General features: G+C 36.1%; 8 protein-coding genes across 15 annotated transcripts in view; 6 read left to right on the top strand and 2 right to left on the bottom strand.

The window, feature by feature from the left end:
* LOC129789858 (serine/arginine repetitive matrix protein 1-like) overlaps positions 1-24139 on the top strand; it is a 982101-nt gene that overhangs the window by 345865 nt on the left and 612097 nt on the right. The window lies entirely within an intron of this gene.
* LOC129791241 (fatty acid synthase-like) overlaps positions 1-24139 on the top strand; it is a 1176504-nt gene that overhangs the window by 870361 nt on the left and 282004 nt on the right. The window lies entirely within an intron of this gene.
* LOC129789856 (glutamine-dependent NAD(+) synthetase) overlaps positions 1-24139 on the top strand; it is a 932624-nt gene that overhangs the window by 626481 nt on the left and 282004 nt on the right. The window lies entirely within an intron of this gene.
* LOC129789960 (pupal cuticle protein) overlaps positions 1-24139 on the bottom strand; it is a 1201887-nt gene that overhangs the window by 933056 nt on the left and 244692 nt on the right. The window lies entirely within an intron of this gene.
* LOC129789919 (keratin, type I cytoskeletal 9-like) overlaps positions 1-24139 on the top strand; it is a 480279-nt gene that overhangs the window by 429221 nt on the left and 26919 nt on the right. The window lies entirely within an intron of this gene.
* Positions 385-3180, bottom strand: LOC129789986 (basic helix-loop-helix transcription factor scleraxis). Its single transcript, XM_055827136.1, has 3 exons — positions 2564-3180; positions 2336-2466; positions 385-1225 (listed from the first exon to the last, which is right to left on the bottom strand). Exons 1-3 carry the CDS (start codon positions 2698-2700, stop codon positions 1053-1055), a joined length of 441 nt encoding a protein of 146 aa, XP_055683111.1. The 5' UTR covers positions 2701-3180; the 3' UTR covers positions 385-1052.
* LOC129789926 (luciferin sulfotransferase-like) lies at positions 4118-5694 on the top strand. Its single transcript, XM_055827056.1, has 3 exons — positions 4118-4573; positions 4898-5160; positions 5230-5694. Exons 1-3 carry the CDS (start codon positions 4245-4247, stop codon positions 5631-5633), a joined length of 996 nt encoding a protein of 331 aa, XP_055683031.1. The 5' UTR covers positions 4118-4244; the 3' UTR covers positions 5634-5694.
* Positions 19444-24139, top strand: part of LOC129789921 (carbonic anhydrase-related protein 10) — an 81282-nt gene continuing 76586 nt past the window's right edge. The window contains exon 1 of the mRNA XM_055827050.1: positions 19444-19636. Coding sequence (XP_055683025.1) covers positions 19585-19636 — 52 coding nt within the window. The 5' untranslated portion in view covers positions 19444-19584. The remainder of the gene's footprint in view (positions 19637-24139) is intronic.

Raw genomic sequence — 24139 nt, 5'->3', positions numbered from 1 at the left:
AAAACATTTTTGGAGTTTGAAACATTTATATTAATCTTTCGTTTAGTTTAATGTCACTTTCACATTAATTGTCACTTCAGTAATGTCCCAGAAGTGCTGTCAGTCTATTCTACTGTCTTTTTTTGAATTATAATCGTTACTAAGATAACTACACTGCAAAATAAAACACTGAAAAACATTTTATCTCTGAAAAATACGAATGCATTTTGACATTGTCAGAATGAGAATATATAAGCGAGCTTAGAAAGTAAAGAATTCCTTTTTAGCACAGAGTGACACAGAAAGTATGAGATGGAGTGAATAAAGGATGCTGAGAGAATGAGAAATTTAATTTCCGTATAATTTATGAGTATACAATAGAAAATCGCCAGAGCAATTCACCCCCGCCTTTCCCTGAAAAGCTGCACATGAAGGGAAAACAAATATAAACTACTGTGTGCATCCCCCCTTGTCGTCCGAAAAGGGTGGTGGCGGCGCACACGATGAATTTTCCATTGTGCCTTTTGTGTGGGTGCCCCCTCGTCCTTTCTCATATAGCAATAATTTAGCTTGGGCACCCACCCCATCCACTAAAACTCCTGCATCCCCCTACTCAGCAATATGCCATGCAGTTTAACTTTGTGTTAGCCAGGGACAAGAAGCGAATTATTCATATAAACTCGTGTTACTTCTTGTAGTGTGTGCCTTCCATTCGTATGTTAACTCCAAAAGCATCATCAACACATTGTTTCCCCGCGCGCCAGGAACTTTCACCCCACCCCCCTTTCCCAAACCCGAAAGGCTCGTCCTCCCTCGAAAACTAATTTATTAAACACTTCCGCCGCTGTTTTCTTTCACTGAATCATGTGGTAAACTCATGCAGCCATTTTAACGCTATTCGCGTTCTGCCTGGCTCTGCATTAAATATTATTAAATACATACACCGACGTGCGCCCCCGCAAAATTATAAAGTCTCTCTTCTAAAAAAATATTAAAGTATACTCTTTGGCTTTTTTTTCCTGGGAATTTCGAGTCAATTGTGGCAGATTCTTGTGCTCCACAACCGTATTCTCTCAGCTGCTGTTCTTGGTGGCGACACAAAATGTGCAGATGGTCGTCCTACTGTGCTCCATTAACTTCTCATCACTTCCACCCCCATCTCCGTCGTCGTCCAGGAGGTGAAAGTCCACGCAGGAGGGGTGATAGGTCGATGGAGTCACATACACACATGGTTGATTGTAATTTCCTGCAAATCACATCATAATGTCCTAATCAGGCAAACCATAAAACATCAGGGCTATTCATGATGACGAATTAAAAGATATTCTATGAAGATTTATCTATAGAAGAACTTGGAAAAGAATTTTAAAAGTTCTTCGAGGAATGAGAAAGTTTTTTTTTTGTTAGTTTTGTTGTTTATAGCTTATTAAAAAAAATTAAAAAAAAAATTAAGTTTTATTTAATTGTACAAAGACTTCTAAAATTATTTTCTGAATCATTCTAAATGTAATTAGAAATTTTTCTAACTTAGAAAAAAACATTTTTCTTGACTTATTAAACTTTTTACATTGGAAAGAAATTTTTATAAGAAGAAAATAATTGGTTTTTGATTTATGTTAAGTACCAACAATAAAAAATAATTAGAGTGTTTTTAGAAAATTTGAAAAACATTTTTGTACCTGACTTGAAATACTAAAAGATTCTTTATAGAATCTCTAATTAAATAAAAATCAATTTATCAACACGAAAAATATAATTTTCAAAAATCTTTTGAATGTTTAGTAACCTATCCATAAATTTTAGAATATAGAAAGATTTTTAAAAAGGTGAAATGTATAATATTTTGTTTAATTAAAATATTTAGGAATTTTTTTTTATTACTATCGTTCATTTGATTCTTTAAAATCTCTTGAATTCTCTGATTCTTTAGAAATTTCTCAGTTATTTAAAACATTTTTGAATATCTTTTTGTGGGCTGAAAGTTTATTAAAATTATTTAAAAAAACATATAAATTTTAATCTATAATTTTTGGTTCATTGAACTTTATAAAATCCTTTGAATTTATTTTGAACCTTTCGAAAACAGATTAAAGAATTCAAAAATATTTTTATTTTATTTCCTATTTTTCACCGAATTAAGAGTTATTTAAAGAATCTCAAGAACTCTTTGAATTCCCGACTTATTCAAAAAAATCGTTTGCTATACACAATTCATTTACAATCTTCCTGAACACACAAAATACCACAAAATCTTTAATCATGAATAGCAACGAATTTGCATCCTATATTGCATCCCATTGTTAAATCTATTTTGGACGGGCAGAGGAGGTTATTTGCATATGAAAATGGCATTTACCAGTTAAAAGGATGGCAGCCAGATGTGAAATGTAACTCTTGGCCAGACGCAATGTCTCAATCTTGGACAGTTTCCTATTCTTCGGCTCAGTGGGGATCAGCAGCCGCAGTGTGTTAAAGGCGGAGTTTACACTGTAAAGAAAAATGTTTTAGGGAATGTGGAAAGATCAATTTTAAGAGGTGCACTGCAGGGAATAAGAAATGAAAGAAGGGGAGATGAGGAGGAGGCCTGGCGAGATACCTGTGTGTTCTGTACCTCTCCCTGGCATTTGCCTGGTACCTTTGCTTCGCCGGTAGGGCTGCACAGGCACTTCCGGGGCCATCGCACAGCCCGTAGAAATCACCAACGACCACTTCGAAATCCATTCACAGCACAGTCCCAGCACAGACTGCCTGATCAACACCGAAGGGGAAACCACTTTGCTCAGCTCAGCTTGTGGTGGGTGTTTTGTGGTGAAGGCAATAAATATTTCTGCACTTGCTGACTCCCAGAGACAATCCCTTGTTTGTCTTCCCGCCGCTAAGTTTGCTCGTCTCTCCTTCGTGGGGAATGAGTGGCTCATTTAGTGGTGATGATGGTGATTGGTAAAACACTCGCAGCGACCATCTGCTTATCTCATTTGATGCGAACGATTTGAAAATTCCAACTCAGCACATCCCAAACAAATTGCCGCAGATGATCTTTGCCGCTCTAAAGATCTCGCTCCTCTTCGTCGTCTCATGGCTGAGACGATAAATTTCCTGCAAAGAGGGATGAATTGGAAGATTTATTGCATGTTGCAGCAATTTTTTTCCTTCCAATTCTTTTGCCACTTTGCCCATCAGTTTGATGTCTTCTAACTTGATTGAATTCGTACGACAAGATAGATTTTTTTGTTTCTTTGCAATAGTTTTAATCAGTAAAAAACACTTTCCATTGAAAAGAATTTTTTATCAATAAAAAGTATAAATTAATTCATAAAAAAATTAATTTTATTTGTAAAATGATTTTAATTAGGATTCTTTATTCTATTAATTTTATTTTTATAACAAATAATGATTTTTTGTTTTAATTATTTATCGGGCTATTTAACTAATTTTTTTTTTTTAATAAATTTTATCCATAATTTAATGAAAGAAAATTTTTAAAATCAATTTAGTTCATGATTGAATTGATTCGTTGATTGACAAGATTTCTTTTATTTAAAATTTTCTGTTGAATTTTATTCTGTGCTGATCAAACAGAACAATTCTCAGATCAAAATGAATTTTCTGCTGAGCTGTAAAATATGTTTTTACTGTAAAAAAAATTATTTGTTTATTCTCTCCAAATTGTTTAGAATGTGTAAAATGAATCGAGGTAAAAGACAAACATTTTAAGATAAAAAAAATTGAAAAAGAACAAAAATTTACCTTGAAATTTACATACAAGTTAATTAGTCTATAAGTTATTTTATCTGTTTCTCAAAACAATTAGGGTCAACATTGAGGGAGCTGAAAGCGCTAAAAGAAAAATTGAGTTTTCCATTTTTTTTTAAACTACTGGACGAAAAAGGAAAATTTTCTACTAATAACGAGGATCGGAGAAAGAAAGTTCCTCAATAAACCACAATATTTTTCTTTCCCATAAATTGAAATTGAGATAAAATTCTGCGTAAGAAAGTACAAAGCAATATTAAGACATTCTAATCTCATAGCCCGCGAGTCACAAATGTGGGTTTTTGTGATAAGAATAATCACTTGGAGGCCATTCAATTTATCACAACACATTTCTTATTGGTCTGTTGTCTATTAAGCACGATCGTGACGAGATTACTTCCCAGAGTCACGGTCTCGGTCACAAATCGTAAAATTTAGATCGTTTTCACGTCGCCCTGATTCCCCTGATTAGTCTAATTTGGACTTTGGAGAACAAAAGAAGGTCTAAAAGAATGCCATTTGTGTGCAAGAAGGTTGAAGAGAGTGATGTGAAGAAGAAATCTCACTATTTTGGGGTGTCAGAGTACGTTTGGGTTAGTGCTGACCACGATGGGGAGTTAGCAAAGAAGTGGCGGATGGAGCCGTGCTATATGCCCGTGATGTTTCGCGATAGAGCTCAGGAGATTGAAGAGTTCGCTGTCTATCCGGACGACACATGGGTGGTGACGTACCCAAAATGTGGCACAACATGGACACAGGAGATGGTGTGGCTCATTAACAATGGATTGGATGTGAAGGCAGCCGCTGCAGTGCCTCAAAATACACGATTTCCATTCATTGAGTGAGTAAAATTAACACGTTTCACTGTGAAGAGGTAGAGTTGGTAGCTCATATTTATAGATAAGATAACTTTATGATGGATTTTAAATTTTAATCTTTAAAACTTTTATCAAAGAAACTTCATGATCTCAAAGATTTTTTTCTTGGGAAAATCTTTCTTTATTTCATAGTGCCCCAAATCTAACAAATTCACCACAGTCTCCCCTATTAATTAAATTAATATTTTAAAATTGAATGAATTCTTCTTTTCACAAAATATCTTGAAATATTTATCCTTAATCTATACATTTTTTAAACAAATTCTTATGGAAAAATCTAATTTTAGAATGTGTTCCATTTTCCCGGCATCCTTCAATATTAGTCAGGAAAGTATTTTGAATGCAAAAAATATGCATTGTCCTCGCCATATTAAGAGTCATCTACCCGCTCACCTGCTGCCCCGTTCGATTTGGCAGGTGAAACCAAAGATAATTTACGTGGCGCGAAATCCAAAGGATGTCGTTGTTTCTTTCTACCACCACATGAGGCATCTTCATGGCTACACGAGGACCTTTGAGGATTTTGCTGAAGCCTTCCTCGCCGACCACGGTAAGCTCCTCAAGCTCTGCTGTGGGGGGCAAATTAAATATTAACCGTCGTTTTTTCCTTCTACACAAGTCATCTGGTCTCCCTTCTTTGGGCACATCTTAGACTTCTGGAGCATGAGGCATGAAGCCAACATCCTGTTTTTCACCTTCGAAGAGATGAAGAAGGATCTTCGGGGAATTATTTTGCGCACGGCCGATTTTCTCGGGAAGAAGCTCACCGAAGACGATATTCAGCTTCTCTGCCAGCATCTCTCCTTTGACTCAATGAAAAACAACGATTCCGTCAATAAACGCGTGGACGTGGAAGAGGTAAAATCCCTCCCGGGTATTGAAAATCCCTCCCAGGATTTTTCCTTCATTCGCCGTGGCCAAGTTGGTGGCCACACTGAGCTCTTTACGCCGGAACTGGAAAAAAGATTTGACGAATGGACACAGGAGAAGCTCCGTGGCACTGACTTTCACTTCACTGCGTAGCTTTTGGGGTTGATGTAGAAAAAAATGTATTTGTGGGCAATAAATAATTCTCACGAGGTCCGCACCCAAAATTTATTTATTGTCACCAATTAATTCCATTTCCGGAACCAATTGTGACAATGAAATTTCTTTTAATGTCCCAGCCATTGGCGTGTTGCGTGTTAATTTTTCTCTGCCACACTGTGACTTCTGCGGAAGGATTGGGGAGGGGGTCTCTTAGGAGGTTTTGTGGATGAAATATTTATGTTGATTGGAGATAAAATTTAGCTGTGTCAATATTTTGGATGGAAAACCTGAAATTATTCTTTTTCCTTTGATTTTTCTTTTATGAGAATTTTATAAAATTTTGTAGAGAGATTTAAAAGACTTTCAAGCTTCTTTTTTTCATTTTTCAAAAATTTCAGAGCCTGAAGAATGATATACAATGCTTTCGAAACTTCAACAAGCAATGAAATTTAATCTAGATTTGTCAAATATATAGTAGGGGAGAGCGGGGCTAATAAAGTCACTTAAGGGTTTAGAAAAAGCCCAAAATATCATATTTCTTATAGATAGAACAAAATGATCTGAGAAAGAGTTGTAGGACAGTAAATTTCCCAAAGAAATGAGCTATACATTTCGCTTTATCTATTTGGAAAATATGATATTTTGAGCTTTTTCTAAGCCCTTAAGTGACTTTATTAGCCCCGCCCTCCCCTACATATAAAAAATTCTCTTTTTAAACTTTAAGTTCATAAAAAAGTTTAAAAAGTTATAAATACGTTAAATACAAAAAGGTTCGGTCAAAGAAAAAGCATTAGAACATTTTACATGAAATTTCAAGAATTTCGGTTAAGAATTTACTTTTTAAATAATAATTTTCAAATCAGACTTTGCGAAAAGTTCAAAAGAAAATTCTGAGAATACTTTGTTCAAAGATTTTTATTAAAATAAACTAAATAAACTCTTTATAATTCCTTTTTAACTCCCTAAAAAAATTGCAGATAGCATAATGTCAGGACTACCCAAATACGTTAGCAAACATTCATATTTCCTTAAACTCTAGATCATAATTTTCAGAGCTTTTCAACGAGCTTTCAGACTAAAAGCCAAAAAGTGCGTAAAACCAGAACATTAGGTCAGCAATAGGGGAGCGGGGGTGGCAAAGTGATAAAATGACTCTCATTGATTCCCTTCACCTCACACACAAAGTCTCTCAGAAAGCAGGGAATCATTGTAGGTCCTTCGAACTTACCAGGGGCTGGCTCCCCAAAACGTCTTGATTAATGGGCATTGAGCGGGAAATTCACGTAATTTTCTCGGTCATTTTCCTTCACAGCGCGATGCCCTCAAAGTGGAAAACAAATACACTGTGTCCACGGTAATTGCTGATAACGGCCCTAAAGGAGGTTGTTTATCGGGTTAGTCAGTGTTGTTTGGGGTAATTTGAGACACATGTTAGGCAGGTGGGATGGGGCGTTGTTGGGGAGCACTTGAGGGAAATTAAATTATAAGTCATTTGTTTAAATTGCACCCACCCGGAGAGAGCGAGAGTGGGTGCTCTGCCACGATAGGAGCTCCGGAGATTGTCTGCAGAATGATGGCAATATTTCGTCGCAATCAAAATCGATGTGTGTGCGGGGGTGGTTTGAGCAAAATGCCAAAGGAACGAAGAAAAGTCTCAAAATTGAGAGATTTCCTTTTGTGCCATCCTATCATTTCCCATGATAGCACCCACACAGATGCTACGAGTGGATTCACAATCGTTTAAACTGCGTTTTGCCGATTTTTATTCTCATCCCCCATTGAGCGATGAGGGGGTGGTGAAATGTTAAATTGCTCCAATTCACATTGGCATGTATGGTGCGGCAAAAAGGGAGCCCCAATCTCGGTGACAATGCCGGAGCTTTACAAGCCCAAGGAGTTCGTACAAATATGTGAATGATGCCATCTTCCAGCAGTTGGGGGTTTGATTGCTATAGTTGGAATGACATGATTTGAAAGAGGCGTTTTTTGCCCTCAACCAACATTTTTCTTTCCATCACCCACCCCCGCACATACTCCCACCCTCTCGGAGTGCCATTACATAGCTTCTATTGCTCTCTTTGCAACCGCCTTTTCCGTCTTTTTGAACCCAACCCCTTTATGGTTGAAAAAAAAAGTCTATTGATGAGCAAAAGAAAATTCTGCACTTGAATTCAATGGCAATGCCAACATAGAACTATGTATTTTTAGCAGAACTTAAGGTAGAATAGAGGATGTTATGGAAAATTTATTGTAGAATAATCGAATTGTTTTAATCGTTTTACTTTTTTGTTTCTTATAAATTAATCAAGTTTAATTTTTCACAAAATTTCTCATTTTATTGGCCCTGATGGAGCAGAAAAATATATGCGAATTCCTTTAACTTTTCTTTTGTTTTTCTTTAAAAAAAATTTACAGATATTTTCATACTTCATGAGGCCCAATAAAATTAACGATTTAGTCAAAAAAAAATAAAATGAATTAAATAAATTTAATTTTTGAGAAAATTGCTTATTTTACTGGACCTGATGAAGCATGAAAGTATTTCCGAAATTTGGTTTATGTATTTCTTTCCCATTTTTTAACACTTGAAGGATCGAGGTTCCAAACCTCAAAAGTTAAAAGTTTAACCTTCATTTTCTCTTAAAAGAAATATTTTTCCAAGTTTTCTTTCGACGATCTTGATGTAATAAAACTTTTCTAAAAACAGATGTTGAATTTATCACGATATTTTTAAGAGATTTTATTCTGTGACGATTTAAAAAATGTCGAATTGGTCACAGTGGCCATGAAGTCTTAGAGAATGCTGAATTTGGTCAGAAATTGAATTCAATTAATAAAAGATTTTTTTTTCTTGGAAAATTGTTCACATTGCTGCTCCTGATGAAGTTTAAAAATATCTGCGATTTTTTGAAAGAAATTAATAGGAAATTAACCGAATATTTAATTTAACTAACTGATACTGAAGTTTGAAAATATAATTAGCACACTAATTTTTGTTAATTATTTTTACAAAATTTTTTTCAGATTTCTTGATTTATTTGACCAAGTTTGATTGATATCAATGGATTACAATACTTTGTTACTTTTTTAAAATTCCCGCGACTTTTTGAGAAGAAATTCCCATTCGATTCTTCTCAAATGAATGGTGGAACTATCAATTTATTCTCTTCAATTTCAAACAATAAATTCTCACAGAAATGTGGCGTCATTTATCTCCTCAGAAGTTAAGGAAAATTCGCTATAATTGGAGGAAAATAAGATCCTGAAAATCACAAGGAATAAATCTTGCAAAATTATTTCAGCAAACATTATTATAAAAGATGAGCTTCAGGGAAGAATTAAAAGGGGATAATCTCTATTAAAACTACCCCAAATGAGTGAGTATTAAAATATTTTGAAAAAGTCTTCTTCTGAATAAATCTACTAATTTGTTTTAAAGATTATTTCCACAATTTTCCTCATAACAAAGCTTCCAAAGCTTCATGTTTGAAGAGAGGGCGTGGGATGAATTTACACGGAAATTCCTCTATAATAATTATTTTCACATAAAATTCACCGAGGATGTTTCATTTTATATTTATATCCGCCATACATTTCACGTAGTTTTATTATCATGTCACGATTGGCGAGAGGATTATCACTTTGATGATGGAAATTTGTGAGAAAATCACGAAGGAGAATTATTTCGTGCATGCAAGCTCCTTTGCACCAAAGTGAGGTGATGCCTTTGGCAAAGCTAATTGAGTTACGATTATAACACTGCTTTTGGCTTTGCCTTTGAGAACACACCACGAAGGCTCTTTGCATTCGTTCCACGATTTTATATATGAAAATCATGCACAATCTGCCTTATTTTTCCTCACATCCAGAGCTCCATTTCAATAGAATTTTGCCTCTGAATTTATATTTTGGAAATGAAAAATTTGGGGGTGGTTTTCTTTTTAAAGGATTTCTTAATAGACAAAGAAGATAGTCATACAATTTAGCTCCAGTAGATGCTCCTAAAAATACCTAAATTATGGAGCTTTTTGTGCTTTAAATTAAAGACAATTTAAGGTGCTTATTTTGGTGCAAAAGCGCCAAAAAGGGGAGCAAAGTGCGAGGTATTTGGTATTTTCGCTATGAAAATTGAAATTCTGTTTGTGACTCGAAAATGATATGGCTGCTAGGTGGGTGGGTGGTGCGGGTGGTGATAGAGCCTCCATGGTTTGGGGTTTATTTTTGGAATCATCAAGGCATCGTCCTCACGCCAGGATCCATCATTATCCCCACTGATGGTGTGTAGTTCGTCGGCATCCCAATCTCTTTAGGGGGTGTGGGTGGATTAATTTATTCGTGGAGATGAATAATAATAATACCACACCTGACGACAAGATACACCCCATAAAGGCACCAAGTCATGTCTATAAATGCCACCAGAGACGTTCCCCAAACCTCCCCTTTCCGCCCCCTGTGTGAGGAGGGGTCCTGATTACAGCCTGCAAACCACATGTCTCCCAAAGCATCTGCATGTCTCTTACGTGGAATTGCGAGTTGGTATGGATAATCATCTGATGCGGGATGTTTGGGGGGCGGGTGGGGGTGAGATGGGTCTTGTTGGAATCTTAGAATTCATGCGGGGTTCTCCACCTAAGGGGGGTCACACGTGTAAATCGTACGCATTGTTTCCCCATAGGTTTACCTCATACAGTATGGAGTTTCATCGATATGGGGAGAACTTGCATGAAATTTCTAATTACTCTCGAATTACATCCGTGCAAGATAAATAACCAACATGACTACATCATAAGTGATCTTTATTCATCGTTCTTGTGCTATTCATGCGGAGAAGAAATTCACCTTAATTAGCGAAAAATATTCTGAATTTTTTTTACAAAAAAAAGGAAAAGGGAAATGTGGTTCTAACATTTTTTTTTAAATTTACTTAAGAAATTCAATTAACCCTTTCGCGTCCACATGAAACATTGAAGCATTCAATTTTTCTATCGTGATATTTATTCTATGAATGTTTTCAAATGATATTGCTCAGTTGGAAAATCTTCTTTGGCCTTACGCAAATTTTACGTATTTTTAACTTGAAAAAAAAAAGAATATTATTGCCTTAGATCCAACTTATGCAACAAAAATTGCGAAAGGGTTAACATTCAAGTCTTGTGGATGTTAACCAAGAGGTGTGTGTTTAATAGTTTTAAGTCTTGAATTAAATACCTTTTAAGCTTGAATTTAGTACTTTTAGGTTTAATTTTAGTACTATTTAGGCTTAAATTAAATAACTTTATGCTTGAATTAAGTACTTTTAGGTTTATTTTAGTACTTTTAGGCTTGAATTAAGTACTTTTAGGTTTATTTTAGTACTTTTAGGCTTGAATTAAGTACTTTTAGGTTTATTTTAGTACTTTTAGGCTTGAATTAAGTACTTTTAGGTTTATTTTAGTACTTTTAGGCTTGAATTAAGTACTTTTAGGTTTATTTTAGTACTTTTAGGCTTGAATTAAGTTCTTTTAGGTTTAATTTTAGTATTTTTAGGCTTGAATTAAATACTTTTAGGTTTAATTTAAGTACTTTTAGGCTTGAATTAAATACTTTTAGGTTTAATTTAAGTACTTTTAGGCTTGAATTAATTTTTTTTGTAAATGTTTTCTCTTCATTTATAGCTTTTTAGGACTAAAGACAGAAAAGCTTTTTCGGTTTAAACTTAATACTTCTTAAGCTCAATCTGAGCCTTTATTTATAGAATACTCAGAATTTTCTTCAATAAACATCAAACTTTACTGTAAGGATTTCTTTGACCACGTGCTGTCCTTTTTCCATTAGAGACACTTCACATTTGTGACTCATTATGGCTTTTGCGACGAGGGGTTTTTCACGAGTCGGGGGTGGCATTTGTAATTATTCACCTCCATTGGGGTGTATATCTGCGACCTCTGGCCCACCTTTTGAACTCCATAGAACTAACCATCCACCATCTGTATTCCACACAAGGCCACATTGTTTGGCGCCAAAGCAACAGAGAAATTCCCATCCAACGTTCTGCCAACCAAACTGGGATGAGAGTGAAAATTCTGAAGAATGAGAGCTTCGTGTGTTTTCATAAATACATTAACTTTTGACGAGCTTTCGCTTTTTTTCGGTTGGTATACCCAAAAATGGAGTTTAGCTCCACACGGCAATCACTGCTGTTTGGGATTTTTCCTTTAAACAACAAACTACAGGGCGGGAAAGCTCTTGCCGGGGGTCAAAGGGATCTCTCAAAAATTGTAAAATTAAACATGATTTTTTGTGGGAAAGAATTCTTATGGAATTTTTAATGAAAGCTAAGCAAAAACTCTTCATTTTTGTTAATTTTTTTGGGAAAATTGGAAGAAAAATTATAAAATTCTTCCTCCTGCACATATTGATGGAATTTTTCCCTCCATAGATTCCCCTTGATAAATAAGAAGAGAAAACATTGGGAGACGAAATGTTTTTGGGATGAAATATCTCAAATGCATTTTATGATAAGATGCTCAATTAATTTTTCATGCCCAAAATTCTATTGCCTGTGCGAGAAGATGAAATCATGAATTTAAAATGAAACGGATTTGTTTCCCATTCACCACGGAATCTGCGGGTGTTTGGGTGGGTTGCCAAAGGAGATGGATTTCTTGATGAGCCCGTCTCCCTTTTCATACTACCGCGTAAGGAAGGGAGGGGGCTGAAGAGGGTGATGAAAGATGTGATTTAAATACGTTGTGGTGGCTTCCTCCAGATGGAGATTTTCATTTCAATTTAGAGCTCTTTTTTCTGGCCCCTACGCAGTTCGGTCGATGAGATAAGGAAAGGTGCGACCTCAAAAAGGTATTGACTGACTGCGGGTGGAAGTTAACCAAGCTTGAAAACCACAATCGTCGAAGTCTGCCGTCGTCGCTGGATTAGAGGCTGAGAAATCTTCGTGGCAGAAAAAGGACCAACCCCTGAATTGTGATTCCTTCACACACACATGTATACCCCTAAAGAGCAAATTCTATTTCCTCAGGAAGTTGTCGTTCTGTAAATCATCGCAAAATTCCACTTCCTCCGAATTCCGTTCGTCATCAACAACAACCACCCTCCGCACTCACAAGCAGAGATATTTTTTGCAAGAATGTGGCCAAAGGAATTCTTTCCACCCTCTGCAGAAATGACACCATTAATGTAATATAACAAGATTATCGAGCGTTTTTATATGAGTGCAAGCTGTTAAATTTTTCATATTTCCCAGAGAGACATTGATGCTTCGAAAAGAAAATTCAAAGCATTTTCTCGGGGGATTATTGAGTTTTATGCTTTACGACTCTGTCACTCGTTGCCACACACATATAATTTCATTTTCGGCCCCTTAAGATTTTTTTCTTGTTTCACAAATGTACCAGTGGAGCGGGGTATGAGCGGAAGGGGTGGGGAAAGGAAGTACAAGGGGTTGCTGAGTAGTAATTTGAATGTTTTTCTTAAAGTTTTAATTTCTTGAATTGTTTTTTTTTTTATTATTGAACTTGGCCCTAAAACAAAAAGAAATGACGACTTAACCCTTTGAAGTCTGTAGCTAATTTAATGGGAGTGAAATTCAAAGAAAATATTTTAAGAATTGAGCTAGTTAATGGTTAAAAATTATTAATTTATCATAATAGGCGAATGTAATTTCAAAATATTCTCTTTTTGAAAAAGGAAGAAGATCTAAAACTCTTCATTTAACCGAATCTATTCAATTTTTGTAAAAAAGAAAACTTTTCGTTTTATTTTTATACGCTAAAATGGAGAAATTCTCTTAGTTAGCTTAGTTAGTTTCTAAAGCCAAACTTTAGTTTTGTGTGCCGATGAGTTTAAGTTATTTACGGTTAAGCCTTACGGAATTAAGATCAGGTTAGACGAAATCGAAACTAACCTATATAGTCTTAAGAACTCCAATTCCTGATCTCCAAAAACTTAAGCCTAACTTAAAAACTAAATTCTGGTTTAAAAAATTAAACGACTCCTAAAAAGCGGAAGTTCTAAAAAGTTAGGCCTAGAAACTTTAGCTAGGCTTAGTAGAGAATTTCCACCTAAAGTCAACAAAGATTAACCGAGTGTAATTACAATGAGCAAATCCGGTATAATAATCACTGAAAACTTTAATTTAATTAGCTATCAGCCCCTTTGTAAATTCCAACATTATATAGGGGATGATTTTGTAGAGGTCCAAAGCAATATGGTGGAGGCATTTGAACATAAAACAGAAAGCAAAATTGACAAAACACACTTTCTGACGTTGCATGAATTATGAGTGTGAAGGGTCGGAAATATGCGACGACCCCCTCGGCAACTTTCCACTTTGCCTGAAAAATGACTACATACCTCCCCTTCCTGCAAAAGTGGAGAGCCGGGATAAATAACAAAGTGGATGTGTTCTTGATCTTCCGCCGAGTGCCGTAAATACGTCCCGAGTTCCGGCGGAGATGGAAAAAAAGGTGAGAATTATGAGGTGAATGGTGAAATAAAGTTCCTTTTTGCCTCACTGAGGTCAGGAGGTTACGTGGTATATGTGTTGAGGATTTATTTGAAATAATATACCAGGATATTCGGGGTATTCGTGGAATCAATTGGGAAACACGGGTATACAATAAAATCAGATTTGTGTTTGTATATAGCTTAGACACCTGTCTGATGGATACTTTTCACTTTTCACGCCCACGAAGATTTTCCTTTGGAAGGGAAAATTAGCCCCTTGTCACTGCCAGACTTGCCCATTTGCCCTCATCATCCTGAATGGGTTGACTTTTAAATGTGAATTAATTAAATGTAATTAAATATCGCGTGCAATGCTCATGGAGTGACAAGCCGCGTGTCAATTAAGGGGTTGGAAGAATTCTCTTTAGTCAGGGGATGCAAGTTTGTCTTTGCGCCTGGCAGGGAGTTTGAATGAAATGAATCCATTGTTTAACTGAGATTTGATTAAATTTTAATTTTGATTGAAGGATTATAAACGGTGAAAGGGGGGAGTGGTTTGAAAATGCGGCAAAACACATTTTCCTTTTTCCATTTGAATTTTCATTTAAAGCTATTTAAATAAATTTCTTTTATTTTAAGCATATTTTCTAAGCAAAATCTCCCAGACAGTCTCTAAATCTAAACTTATTTTCGAGGAATAAAATGATTTTTGATAAATATTTTGAGAAAATTAAATGAAAATCAAGACTCCTCTCACCCACCTTGAGGGAATTTGGAGAATATGATTTTCACAACTATGACAGAGTATTTACAGACTTCTCCACATCTAGAGGTGAATTAGATGATATTCCACCTGAGAATAAACATCAAGCTCAAATAATCTCATAGCAAATAAGAAGTGATGGAAGCTCAAGGGAACTTTGTGTGGAAAATTATATATCTTCACGAGGAAAATGAAATGTTCCTCAGATGTTGAACGAAGGAAGATCGTACAGTCCAAGTTTCCATTTTACTTTAAAATCTTTTTATTTAAATAATTCCCCATACCCTCCCAGCACACCCCCTCCCCACACCCTGGGTGAGTCTTAATTTATTGGCGGAAGCGAAGACAAGAGAGCACCCGGCCCCCGAAACTTCTTGGAGTGCAAATTACAATGAAATCAGGAAACTTTCTTCATTTGTCACACACCATGTGAAAATTCACATAACTTTCTCGGGGACATGCTAAATTTATTTTTCCCATCCCTCCCCCACCTCCTCCACATTCGTGGTTTGATGCACGATGGGCAAATTTGGTGAGTAAATTGACTCCCAGAGAAGATGGCTAAGGGCGCGCGTATAAAGCATGAAAATTCCACGAGGGTGAGTGTGGGAATGTTGGTTTTGATTTATTAATGGGCAATTGAAAAGCTCAAAAGCTCTCAATACACACCTTTTGCTGCCGTGAGAAATTAATTACAGAAGACTTTTCTCTCCGTACCATCAATTTATTCACGTCAAATTGCATGAAATTCCACGAAGCTTCATCCCAGAGTACTCCACACCCTCCCCTTATTTTATCACAAAATAATATATTCCATCTCCTTCTATTCTGCGGAGCTTTCCCTCAAATCAAAGTCCTCGGCAGGCAATGTTGTTGGAGCAATATTGCCTTCTCTTTCACCCCCACTGTCCCTCCCTTGAAAAGCTCCCCACACATACACACAGCTACGGAGGGAGATGGAGAGAGACCCCAACGATGTTCTTCGGATTTGCCACCCCTGCGAATCCCCCTTTTTCGCAACCACGTGCTGTGTACAACCCCCCAACCTTATGTTAGCTGTACCAAACCTTTAATTAAAAGGCACCCCCGCACAAATGGGAACTGTCCCCTGGGGTTGGATTTCATCAATGTATGGTGTAAAAATCTCTCATGCGGATTACGAGGCTTTTTTTCCCGTCTCACAACTATCAAAGCTATGGGAGGATTATGTGGGGGATGGGAGTCACACAAAAGCCGCCCTGAAAGCGCCTTGTCGAATATTCTTGGGGATTTTGGGGCAAAGAAAAGCTCTAAAGAAATCAATCGAGCTGCGTGGCCTTCTTAGACTGAGAATTCGTTTAAAAAAATGCTTTTGTTTGATTTTTTATTGATATTCTAGCAGTTTTTTATGAAAACTTCGATGTGGTGGGGTTCTAAGTAATTACCAAGCTGAAGTTTTGCTTTGGAACTGCTAGAATTTTGATTTTTTCCTCAATTCTTTTAGTAATTTTTTCTCTAAGAACTGGTAGATGTATTTAGGCGCCTAATTCAAAGAATAAAAAAAGATAATATAATTGAAAAAAAACTGCAAGAATTTTGTAATTTATAAATTTAAATGCATTCTTGTAAATTTAATAGACATTTAATAAATTTGAATCTATATGTCGTGGTGAAAAAAGTCGTAAACAGTGTCTCAAAAAGTGAAAAAAAAAAGAATATTGCTGAAAGATTCTCAAATAATCAATACCTGAGGAAAGAGGAAAGCGACACCGAAACGTCGATTTAAATCAAAAGGAGAAATTTCCAATAATCAAATCGCGTAATTTACTCCTCCCATTTTATAAATTTTTAGTATAAAAAATATTTAAAAGAATAAGAACTGCAAGAATGGATCAAACTAAAATCTAATAATCCACTTTAAAATCTCATCAAATTTCTTTTAAATTCCTTCAACCTTCAACAGTTTTTTCAGTGTATGGAACATTGGGGGAAAAAACGAAGCACTAAAAGTGAATCCTTCTTCAACTTGGGAATTGTGATTCTTCGATGCATGAATAATGCGAAAAGCAAACGAAGTTGCGGAAGAAAGGCAATCTTGAGACTTTAAAAGCCACTGACGAGACCCAAGGACAAGACCAATTGAAGTCACAAAAACTTTTGCTGCATACATCGAGTGTATTTTCTTTCCACCTCACAAGGTGGATTCATGGTCAGTTGGAAAAGGTATATGATGAAGGAAAAAAAAGAGAAGTCAAGAACAGAGAGAGATTAGAGTGATGAAGAAATGAGCAGAACGTGCGGAGACAGGAAGGAAGGGGGTTGAGCGACATTAGAGAAACTTTTCTCGGTGACTTTTTGCCCAAAAAGACAAAGTTTGGTGTGCAAACACCGGAGAAGGGGTTATATGGAAGGAATCTTTCTGAGGGAAGAACTTTTCGGAGCCGGGGATCAAATGTTGACAAGGTGAGAATAAACAGAAGACACTTGGGGATCCACTCCTGTCGTTTTGACTTCTCAATCGTCATTAGAATCACAATTGTGGGTGTTCTGGAGGTTTAACAGAGTGCGGTATAGCTTTTAAGGGTTGGTATAGGAAGATGCCTGCCTAATCCAGAATGATGTATAACGTTTCTGTCTTTCAGAATTATTTATTCTTCTTTTTCCTTGGAGGATTATTGGGGAATTGTGGTTGGGACGGTGGGTTAAAAGTTTTTGCCTTTAATTGAAACATTTTATTAAGGAGAAGAAGGAAGAAAAATATTTATTTTTACAAATAAATGAATTGAGAGCTTCCTGTTAAATTTCAACAATTTTAATTGCTTTGAAAATAAATTTTTCCGTTTCTTGCTTTAAAAATCTGATACTAAATCCAAAACCTTAAGATTTTTACCGAGAACTTTTATGTATATCCGGATGATTTTTTCTGTTTAAAGGAATTTGATGTTTTCGACGTTTTTATATCCAAGAAAATCTAACAAATTTATAAATTTAGAATTCTTTTTGCCTATCTGGAACAGAAACCTATCAATTTAGTAAATCAAAAACATTTTCTTGCCTAATCCATGACTAAGATTAGAAGGGTTCCTCTGCAGACACAAAAATTCTCCCAAGAAGAATCTTTGAGGCAATTTTCGTTCAATGCTCCCAAATCAAGGCGAATGCTCGAATCTTTCGCATCTTATTGCTCCCATTTGGAGGCCCTCAAGGGCTGCCTTCTCCACATCACATGGTTTATTTCCATTTGAGGGTCACTCCACTACATTTTCTTGGCATCCAATGAGGAAATCCCCTTCTTGCACTTCACCCATACACACACAACCCCTAAAACGCCGAGGGGGGATGACTCATGCGCTGTGCCACTGTGTATCACGAGGAAATTGAAAATATGTGCCAAGAGGGATTTTTTCCCACTTTGATATGTCGAAAAAGAGGGATGTGGATTTCCCCATGCAAAGGGGAGGGTGTGATTTGGCGCGTGGGGGAGCTTTTCGAAAAAGCACACTTCACACCAAGAGACAGGTCAGTAAGCCGAAAGCTCGCGGCTGACACGGTTGCAACTCCTACGGGGAGTTCTCGTTCGGGTTTCTTTCAATATCTTGACCAAAAAACCTAAACTCCTCATCATAAACGAGGTTTAAGTCCCACCGCAATTGGGATTTTCTCTCTAAGCGAAATTACATAAATTTGGGATCAAGAATAAATCCCAATTTATTTGTAAAAGCAAACAAAATAATCCTTGTTGGGGGATTATTTTATTTTTGATTAAAAACCACCCCCACACGCGAGAGGAGAATTGAATGAGAGAGAATTCTGAGAAGAAAAATATAAATATTTAAATAAGTTTAATAAGTGCATGGTTTTTTATTTTCAAAACATCCGGTGGAGGTGTTTTTCGGTTTCTCTTTCATTTTTAATCCGGACACCAAAAATCTAATCTCGGTGTACAATCTCGGGACATTCGCCTGGAGGCGCACAACGTAGGAAGAAGCTGAAAAAAAGCCACCCCAAACGGATTTTCTTACTAAACAACCTATTTGGGTGGTAAGGAATTTTTTTCCTGCAAGAGGGGTTGTGCAGTAGGAATGAGTGCCTATGGTGTGGACCTATTTACCGAAATATTACATTCCTTTTTGGCTCCCGGTGTGTCAATTTATAAATAAGTAAGTGGATACGCCAAGAAGTAGAAGAAGAAGAAAAAATCATCTAAAGCTGATTCTGTAAATATGGAAATTGTGTGACTGAGTGTACATTGGCAAAACACCTCTTCTCTCACTTGTTTGTGCCAACACAGGACGAGACCGCAGGACGCGCCAGCACACGGAATTGTGGATGGGATGCAATGTGTGGCGCACTCTTTGCCGGCAATATGAATGCTAATACAGTGGGTTGTCAGCCCAGGAGCACCCTGTAGCCGTTGGGAGGGTTGGCGAACGCATACATAGCACGGGAAAAAGCGGACGATCGCATGCCCCAACCACCCCCGGAAGAGTTCCTGGCGTGGGTGAAATCACTGCATGTCATCGCAGTGAAAGTTTTCACTTTGTGACTTGCATCTCAAACCACACGGCATTAATTAGAATATTAATAGAATTTCCATAGAGAGCTGAGGGTGGTGTAGGTGTGTGTGTGGATGTTTCCGTGTCACTCAATACATGTGAACCATGAACACGTGAAGTGGTTGGGAAACGGTGGAAAATTCAACAATTGTGTACATCCCCAGCATTGTGTGAAGTGAGAGTGTTGTTGCATCCTCCAAAAACGATGAAAGTTCGATTGGCCATCAATCTCCTTGTTTTAATTATTAACATTGAGGGTAAGTACCTACCTACTATTATTATGTACCTACATCCTGTTTTCCTCCTCTTGTTCCAATTACCCTGCAAAAGCACGCAGAATTTGCAAAAAAAAATTGAAGAAGCTTTTAAATAATGGGGTAAATATGCTCTCGGCAGAGACCTACATATTATAGTACATACATAAATTACATTTTGTTATGAAGTTAATTAATGAATAATGTACCTACAGCGCCTACAGCCAAGTGAAGGATATTACTGAAATGTTTTAATTCCCCAAAATCAATCAAAATTGAATAATAAATAATTATTTCAAATGACAAGAAAATTCCTTCTTAAAATGGAAATTTTGAGCAAGGAAAAGAAGAAACAATAAAAGCAAGAAATTGATTTATTCTTAAGGAAAATGTCCTTGAAAACTAGATTATTCTTTAAACTTAATTTTAATGAAACCGTAAAAACGGAATTTTTCGATTTTGTTAATAGTACAACCACGACCTTTTCTTTTAATTTGTCTTGAAGTCTGATTTTAAAATTTTCAATTGTTGAGCATTATTTTGGAAAATTAGAGGAAGAAGTTCTAAAATCTTTTTTTGATCGAATCCATTCGATTTTTGTGAAAATTCCAGAATTTAAGTCATTTTTAGTTATCAAAAATATTGGTTAATTTTTTGTGACGAAGAAATCTTTGAAATTTCAATAATTTCAGGGATTTCTTGGTCGTAGAATACGATGCATTACATAATAAAAAAAAAACTAAAATTAAAACTTAAAGTAGAATACTTTTGGCTATCAAAATTAGATCCATTTCCTCTGCTTGTTCAATTAAGGAAAATCATTCAATTAAATTTGAAGTGCGTAATATAAGATCTAAACTGAATCTAAAAGAACAGTACACTCTATTTTTTTATATTTGGGAAAAATTTACCAATTGGTCAATTTTTAAAGAAGTTTTAAGTCTGCATTGCTAGAAATATTAAGGGGAAATATGAGGTTCATTAAGTTAGAAACACCTTAAGAAAAGTTTTGAATATTATCTCTTTCAAACCAGTTAGAATATTCTTAGAACATTTTTTCCGAAACTTTTCATCATATAATTTTTTTAAGCCTTTTAAGCCTTTATCTTGTTGAGAAATTACTTTTTAGGTTTTTTCGAAAGTCTATTCAGATTCAATTAGCTCTGATTTCCCCTATGTACATATGTACTAATATTTCTTCCTAAAAGGAAAAGCTAAATAATCCTCTTCAAAATTTCCAAATAATTTCCAAATAATTTTCTTCAATTTCCCCACTTCAAAAGCTTAAGCAAATATCAAAAAGCTTCAACCCCACCAAATGTATATGCAAAATAAATCCATATAAATGCAGAATAAATTTCCATTTTGATATAATTTACAAAATTCTATTGGAATTATATACCTGCCTAAACTTATAATCTGTTCAAATTTATTTGTCAGTAAATTCTATGAATTTCAATAAAATCCGCACTTTCCCACAATTTTAACCAGCAAAATTACTAAAATTAAATCCAAAAAGATTTATTATGAATGCAATATGTTGGAATTTATGTTTTATTTTTAAATTTAAGACGATTTAAGCAATATTTTTATTAATCTGTCAATTTGTTCGGCCCTAAGTGGGGGAAAATTGCAAACAAATATGTTTTATTTTGGATAAAAAATCATACAATCCGTAATTTTTTTTGTTAAAAATATCATTTCATATCCAAAGTTAATGAGGCTATTTTATTAATCCCAGTGAAATGTGGCGCGTGCGAATTGTGAAATTAATTGCAAACTAATAGTCCGCTCATCTCGGATTACAATTAATTTTCATGATTCATCGCGTTCCTTCCCTTCATTGAGGGGGTTAGAGAGAAATTGAGGGAGTGAAATGGGGGTGGGAGAACAGCTCGATTAAACCCCTCGTGTACGCTTTGAGTGTTCGGTATTAAAGAGTTAAATCCAATAGCTGAGTGTAGGGAAGTGGAGTAATGATGAGTTTTGGCCACAGCAACAATTTCCACCCCATTTCCCTTCACAGACTTTTCCCGGGAATACCAGCTGGGGGAGCTGAGGGTGGAATTAATATATGAATATTGACATGCAATGTCCTCTTTTTCTACCTTTGCGCCTCATCGGTGTAATATGAATAAAAAAAAATCCTCGTGATTTTCCACAATTTGTTGCGCATTATTGCATTGCGGTGGAAAAAAAAGCAATTTCATTTAAAAATTCATAAATTTATCAATATAATCAATGGCATACCGCAACGTTTTTGGTTCTGTCCGTGGCGCGGGGTAATTAATGCATTTTTTTCTGCAAATTACTTTGTGAAAATAATACGAATAATTAATTAATCAGAAACCTTAATTTGCGCTGATAAAAAAATTAGTACAAAATGTTTGTGGGGATGCCCCCAAAATTAATAGAATAAAAATGTTTTGTAATAAATATTCTCATCTTTTGGGGGGACTTGGTATTCCATTTTATGAATATTCTAATTTTTGATGAGGAATTTCGGAATTTCCCCCAGGAAGATGTTCAGCTTGAAAATTTGCAACATTTCGTGCACAAATAGCTCCAGTGGAGAGCACCATACTCCTTCTTCTCTCTCTCCCTCTCGGCTAAAAGCTCTATGCTATGTACATTTGCTACTAAAGCTAATGCAGAAATATCTCTTGCAGCGCTCTCTGGTATGCTTTTTGTGTGTTTTCCATTCCAGAATATCGATGGAAATTTAAAGAATTTCCTCCATCGTGCGCAAGTGGATGTGTGTGGGGGGTAGTTTTCACGGAAAAATACACACGCCACTCTCAAAAACCACCACCACCCCCCTACCGACATGAAATCGATCATTTTGGGGGGTACACTATGAAAATTTAGCATGAGATTTTAAGGAGAAGAGAATCTCCATGTGGCAGAATGATTGAACTTTTCTATTGATAGTTCAACACTTAACTTTCCCACATACTGCTGAACGCAATTTTCTCTCTCTCTCTCTCTCTCTTTAAACCTCTTTTCATGCCACGGGAAAAACGTTTGGGAAAATGGTCATAAATGTTATGGGGTGAATTGGACATGCTATGCTAACTTTCTAGCTTCTGGTTTGAATAACTGAGGAATTATGTGAGTAATATGAAGAGCAAATAGACTGATGGAAATGCAAAGAAAAGTGTTAAAATTTGTTTGTTTGCCAACTGATGTGCAATAAACTGCATTCACTTTGAAATTGTTGGGAATTTTCATTGCAAATCTAAATGAAAATTTAATTTGTTAAGGAAAATTGGTGCAATTAATTATCATGGAAAATTTGCCACTAAGCTAAAGCTTTGGGAAATTTTCTTTAACATTTTTAATGGGTTTTGTATATAAATTGAAAGCTCAATGAAGAGTTCTAATGATTTCATTGATTTTTTGAGAACTGCTTGCACAATTCCTAAAATTTCTTTTATATTTCTGCATAAAAATTTTCATTTTCCTTCTACTTTTCTTCTTTTTTCCTCTTAGATAAAAGAAAGGCATTAAGTAGGTAATTAATATTGAAATTAATTTGCATAAAAAAAGCCTCGATGAAGTCGATGAATCAGAAATAAATTTTTAAAAGCTTTCTTCCGGAATGGATTTAAAGCACTTCAATGGATTCTCTTTTTGATCCCCCCAAACCTCCTGTTCGCTGAAATTGGCTCTTTAAAAGCCATAAATAAATTTAACGGCCATATCCAAATAACCCGCACCCCCATAACGCTGTATTTTTTGCAAGAGATTTCCGCTGGAAGGGTAATTTGGGGGTGGTGCGGCGCAAAGGGCTGCGGCCGGGGCTTTTTTTTTATTCGCTGCCATTAAAGTAAAAATCATCATTACATTTTTTGTCCATTAAATAATGATGAGGTCACGGATCATGGTGTGTCTATTGTGCCGATCAGGCGGCGGTGGGTGGATTTCATATCATCATCGCGACGCCAGGACGCACATTCAGAAATTAATAGTCATCGTTAATGGATCGGCGTCGTCCGGCCATAAGATCCACCAACGCGGTTCTCAGTGGTGGAACCCCCAAATGCGCGGGGGTGGGTGGAAAGCATAAAAATCCGTGAAAGAATGAAGGATTGAATACCCCGATGAAGTCCTTTGACTCCGCAACAGACACAGTGTATTAAAACCTCGGCAGTTTTCTTTCAATATAAAACTTCTTTCATTCATTTCCTTCTCTCCCCTTTTTTTTCTCCCTTCTTTTCAAGGGAGGGTGTATCGGGAGGACAAAGCACCCCTGTATACACACACACATTAAGCCAGCACCCCCATTGACCTCACTCTTTTTGTCCATTTTTGTGTGGGGTGGAAAACGTGCGCCTATCTGGGTAAAACTCATTCCACAACGTGATTGGATGAGAACGCCAAAAAGAGTTTGAGTTTCAGGGCGTCCGAAGAAAGACCAATAAATTCCCAGATCCAATCAATCAAAATTCAATTTCCTGATTTTATCAGAGCCCCCGCGCGCATCCTCCCACCCCCACACCAAGT

The sequence above is a fragment of the Lutzomyia longipalpis genome, chromosome 2 (genome assembly GCF_024334085.1).
Source record: "Lutzomyia longipalpis isolate SR_M1_2022 chromosome 2, ASM2433408v1".
Classification (NCBI taxonomy): domain Eukaryota; kingdom Metazoa; phylum Arthropoda; class Insecta; order Diptera; family Psychodidae; genus Lutzomyia; species Lutzomyia longipalpis.
The sequence above is the reverse complement of the archived record's forward strand: the minus strand, read 5'-3'. Positions and strand labels throughout refer to the sequence as shown.